The sequence below is a fragment of the Hibiscus syriacus genome, unplaced genomic scaffold, assembly GCF_006381635.1.
Source record: "Hibiscus syriacus cultivar Baekdansim isolate YM2019G1 unplaced genomic scaffold, ASM638163v2 tig00110890_pilon, whole genome shotgun sequence".
In the NCBI taxonomy this organism is placed as follows: Eukaryota; Viridiplantae; Streptophyta; class Magnoliopsida; order Malvales; family Malvaceae; genus Hibiscus; species Hibiscus syriacus.
The window spans coordinates 8992057-8997697 of NW_024062900.1; the positions used below are offsets into that span (position 1 = coordinate 8992057).

The 5641-nt window shown below is 32.4% G+C and overlaps 1 protein-coding gene across 1 annotated transcript; it reads right to left on the minus strand.

Moving 5' to 3' along the window:
• Positions 1-254: 254 nt before the first annotated feature.
• On the minus strand, positions 255-2938 carry LOC120144696 (transcription factor MYB10-like). The gene is made up of 3 exons (XM_039158705.1): positions 2666-2938; positions 1133-1262; positions 255-831 (listed from the first exon to the last, which is right to left on the minus strand). Exons 1-3 carry the CDS (start codon positions 2802-2804, stop codon positions 255-257), a joined length of 846 nt encoding a protein of 281 aa, XP_039014636.1. The 5' UTR covers positions 2805-2938.
• Between the last annotated feature and the right edge of the window lie 2703 nt (positions 2939-5641).

A 5641-nucleotide genomic window follows, 5' to 3' on the forward strand; every position in this document is an offset into this window, starting at 1 on the left:
CTTGAAAAGGAGACAATTTTAGGTTTGGTTCAATCTACAATGTAGTATTGCTTAACTTGAAGATCGGATGAATATTTTATTTTATCCATCATACATCTAAAGAGACCTAATTAATTGAACAAGTAAACCCTAAAGTATATTTGTAACATCATGAAGTCAAACCACTTTGTTAAGCCCTCTAAGAAAAGTAAGAGCTAGTTGGTTGATTGCTGAACTGTGCTGTGATAATGACCCCCTTCGACACTAGCTCCAATTCATGTTCCAGGTACATTAACCACTGATTCGATCTCATCAGATTGGAATGGTCCGAAGCTATCCAACATGTTCCAAAACTCCAAATCGGACTCAAACGAGATGTCAAGGGCAGTATCGAGGATATCCGGTTTGTTCACCTCCTCCGATGTATTGTTATTAACGTCGTAATAGCCTCCTATGAAGTTGAACAAAGAACCTACTTGGTCTTCTGGATTTGAAACACCAACCTGACTGGAATTCGTGACGTTGGAAGAGATCGAAGAACTTGACAATCCTTCCGGCTCCTCAGATGGGCTGCTGCTGCTGCTTCTACTTCTATGGTTTGATAGCTGATCAGTTTTGAAGTCTTGAGAATTGTCTGATACTGGCATTGCAAGTACCTCTCCAGAGTTTTTGCCACTTGATGATGAGATGCATGAACTTGATGATGATGTAGCCATGGAAGAGTCCTTGGATTCATCTTTTTGTTGAGTATTTTCATTCTTTGAAACCAATCTCTTCTTCAAATGAGTGTTCCACACATTCTTTATCTCATTGTCTGTTCTTCCAGGTAAATGTGCTGCTATCTTAGACCACCTGAGAATCAATTTAATTGTAACACAAGTAATTGAGATGACAAAAAATATAGGTTAAATTATAGTTTTGGTCCCTCTACTACACTCAAATTGAGATTTAGTCCCTATACTTTCAATAAATTTTTTAATAATATGGGATGGTAATTACAAGATAATATTTGTTCATAATTTTTCTTAACATATTAACAATGCATACAAACCATAAAGACACAATTACTTGAACTCGAATTCTCTAAAAAGAACAATATTGACTCTTTGGGTTCAATTAACTCAAATGAAAGTATCTCCAAATAGAAACTCACTTGTTTCCCAAAGTCTGATGTAGCCTTATGATTGCGTCTTCTTCATCTTTGGTGAAGTTCCCACGCTTGACATCTGGCCTCAGGTAATTAATCCATCTTAAACGGCAACTCTTTCCACATCTAAGTAGCCCTACACCCATTCATCCACACAATCTATATTCAAACTTCTGTATGTTTGAAGACAATAATTTCCATAAACGGTACCAAAAATTTCTTGAGATGGTTATAGAAACCATTTCACATTTATTGTTTTCTTTCCTTCAAAATTCAACCATTGAAAGATTGAAGGCTACTTTAAAATTTTTGTATGTTGAGATGTTTAATATCAATATGTTGAGATGTCGCACGTCAATTTACAAATATGATTCTATCAATTCAATTTGTTCAATTATAAAATTAAAAAAAAAACTATTTAATTTTAAAAAATTAAATTTTTTAAAATTCCGACCACGCCTCCCAACCCGCTTTTGATCCATTCTTAAACGTTAGTGTTAAACTCTTAGATGAAGTTTAAAAAACCTAATATATAATCTTTAAACAATTTGATAATACTTTTTTAGGTGACTAAGTTGACCCTTAATTGTTTACCGGCCCCAGCAGATTCTTGAATGGACCTTCTCCATTTCACCAAAACTGGCCAAACACCATCCATAAAGACAAAACGTAATGCCAAAACATGCCAGTTATGAACAGTTCAAACATTTTGGTTCAATGAATTCTTATTTGACACCTAATTTTATGTTAAAGGATAAATTTTTAAAATTATAAAAAATAAATTTATAAAATTCTAATAGAAAAAAACATATTATTAATAAAAAAATATTTAAAATATACGAATTTTCAAAAGAGGAGTGTCTAAACTGGATGAATATCCCAAGAACAATGCGATACATATGATTATTATGGAATGGCATTAAAGATGGGATTATATAGGAAACCAGGTGAATTTTATTTTATCATTTTTGTAAAGTACATTTAAAACTTTGCTGGTTGACGTTAGAGAGACGAAATTCACTGAATCTGATCTGGATGTTTTTAAGACTAATTAAGATTGACCAGTGATGAGAAAATTGTCAGTATCTGCGGATATCTCTAAGTAAAACGAACGTTTCAAACTTTCCTTCTGGTAAAATAATATATGGTCTTGTATAGAATATTATCTGTATTCATTTTAAATAATTTTTTAATGAAAAAATATCTGAGTGACGGTGCATGGTATCAAATTAAGAGAAAGTTTTACAGATTAATCTACAAGCACGGCATTGCCTACTTTTCCATTTGATAAATTGAGAAAATTGTTACATTTAATAATCATTTATTCAAAAAGAAAGAACTGAAAATGAGATCAAATGAAGACAAAAGCTATGAATAATGGGTGAAAAGTAATGTTTTTGTTGGTAGAGTTTTGGACTCCTAACAGGACAAATCCAAAATTTTATGTTACTGTTTCCACCCGCGCTTTCACGGTTCATTCCTACTCGTAATTTCCATAGTCTGAATGAAAGAAAGAAAGCAAGAGAAAAGGAAACTGACCAGCTTGTTTAGGGAGAGCTCTCCAGTTCTGGTGACCATGCTTCTGAATGAAGGAGATGAGCCTCAAATCCTCCTCAGGACTCCATGGACCTCTCTTCACTTTCTCCTTATCACAACAGGGGGCTCTTCCTTTCCCCATTTTCTTTTTCAATCACAAAAAACCAGGAGGAAAAAAAAGGGTATTGTTTTGTTTTGGATATGGATCTGCTCACATATAAATGAGATTCTTAGTTCCTTTATAAATAAATACAAGAAAGAAAAGGCCACAAGGGTCATGCCATGGAATGGGGGTTACCCTTTTCAACCAATAAATAGGAGAATCCAGGAGGATTATTAAATATCTATAAATCCAATATATTATTAATTACCCTCTTATTAATTTGGTATTTATATTATGAGTGAATTGAATGTCTATTTAATTAAAAATTATTTTTAAATAAGATTATTAATATTATTATAATACCTTTCTCTTTTTTATTTTAATATAATTTTTAAATAAAATAATTAAAATTAAATGTATTATTTTAGGGATTGGCTACGTTCCAGTGTTCTACTTTTGACTTTTACAATTCATGAATCAGTTTTATACATTTTTTCTCTTTCTTTATTATTACTCATAATCTTTCTTTAACAGTTATATATATAAAATTTAATTATTTACAACTTTATCTCTTTCTTTATTAGTCTCGACTGATTATATGATAATATTTATTTAAAATTCAGTCATATATATACATATATACACCTTACACATGCTACTGTTCGAACTCGGATCTTCTAGGAAGAATAACGTTCTTTTTAACCACTAAAATCACTCAATGGATTTCATAACATCAATTCTTAAATTGAAGGAAAATGCACTTAAATATATTTGAATCCATGATATTTCACATATTATAATAATAACGATATCAACTTAATTAATGTCCCGTCAATTAATTTATATACAAATACAAGCTTAGGATTTTGTGTTCGGGATGAATTTGTAATATTTTAAGAGAGATAAATTTATTAAATTTTGAGGAGAAAAAATATATTATCAACCGAAAATAAAAAATATTTAAAATATATAAAAATTTAAAATGTTTATTTTTAATAAGCCTCGATAGTAGTTTAACTTTATAATTACAGTTGGTAATATGTTAGAGAAACAAAACAGTAAAACAATAATAAAAGAAGAAAGTGATATTATTATTGAATCGAACATAATAAAATAAATATAAAATTAGAAATAAAGAGTAAATTTATTTATTCAATTAAATTGGATGGACAAAGTCGTTGAAATGTATTGATATAGTTTCTTTAAGACAGATGCGTCCATTCGGTGCTAGAGTAACACAACCATAAGTTTACACAGGTTACATAAGAAATTCACACTAAAACAGTTTTTGAAAAATTTGAGTGCTCGTTTTGTGACATCATGCACACCATGACGTCGGATTTGTAACTCCCCTGCATGTAATGGAGAGAACTAACTTAGTCTTTAACTAACATCTAAGTTGATTCATGTATATAAACATATCCACACCTTGTATCCCACTAATTTGGGATATGAACTTTTTTTTTCAACTAACTTACTTTGAGCATCAATTTCTCTTTCATCAGTCAATCATTTCGAACATATGATATACTCCTATTGTAAAGGTCTCGTGAAGTAAAATATAAAACCATAATTTTTTTTATTCGAATATCTACCTTTACCCATTGAAAATAGGTCTCATAATCTCTAAAAATTCATTTATCCCCACATCTACTTCATTTGATTTTGTGCATTAAGTCAGATTTTTCGGCTATTTTGTAAAATGAGAGTGAGAAGTTGTCCTGCATTTCAACTCTGAACCTGGTTTCAATGAGATTATAAAATGGAGAAGAGTCATGTTGAATAACCGGGTAAAGAAAACGGAAAGAACACAAGAATTTTAACGAGGTTCAGCAATGTGCTTACGTCTTCGGTGCCCTAGGCGGCGCTAGAATTTTTATTCAATATCTCATGGGTTTTGGTTACATCTCCTTTTATAATAAATAAACCCTGGTACATATTTACAAAAATAACCCTGTACCGTACCGCGGGGCTACGCCCCCGCACACCAACCCACATAATCGTAACCCCCACTACGAGACTTTCTTTACCGGTATATTTATAAGCCATACCTAACAAATCTCCACCTTGGCGAATATCCTGCCCCTTAGGAAACATTCAATGTGGGTTGGGTTACCTTACTTCTTTAACAACTCAAAACATTCAACAAGTCCAAGCAATGCATGAACTTGTCTATCGCAATTGGCTTGGTCAACATATTAGCGGCATTCTCATCAGTATGTACCTTCTGAAACAAAATCTCTCCAGATGCAACCAACTCTCTGATCTTGTGAAACCTTACATCAATATGCTTAGTTCTAGCATGATATACCTGATTCTTAGCCAAGTGAATAGTACTTTGATTGTAACAAAGCAACTGAACTCTACCTTGCTAAACACCCAACTCCTTCACTAAACCAGTAAGCCATAAAGCTTCTTTTGCTGCTTCAGCTGCTTCCATGTATTCAGCTTCAGTTGTAGATATTGTCACAACAGATTGAACAGTAGACTTCCAACAAATAGGCCATCCACCAAGAGTAAAGACATACCCTGTCGTAGATCTTTTATTATTCAAGTCACCCGCATAGTCTGAATCCATATATCCTACAACCAAAGGATTATCCCGCTGACTACAAAAAATAATTTCTTGTCCCACAATACCCTTTAAGTACCTAAAGATCCGGTTGACTGCTTCCCAATGTTTCTTACCAGGTTTTGACATGTACTTACAAACTTTGCTAACATCATGAGCTAAATCAGGACGAGTACATACCATTGCATACATCAAGTAGCCAACAACATTAGAATACGAAACCTTTACCATATCTTCAGATTCCTTATCTGTCTTAGGGCACTATTCTGATGAGAGCTTAAAGTGATTCGCCAATGGAGTGCTC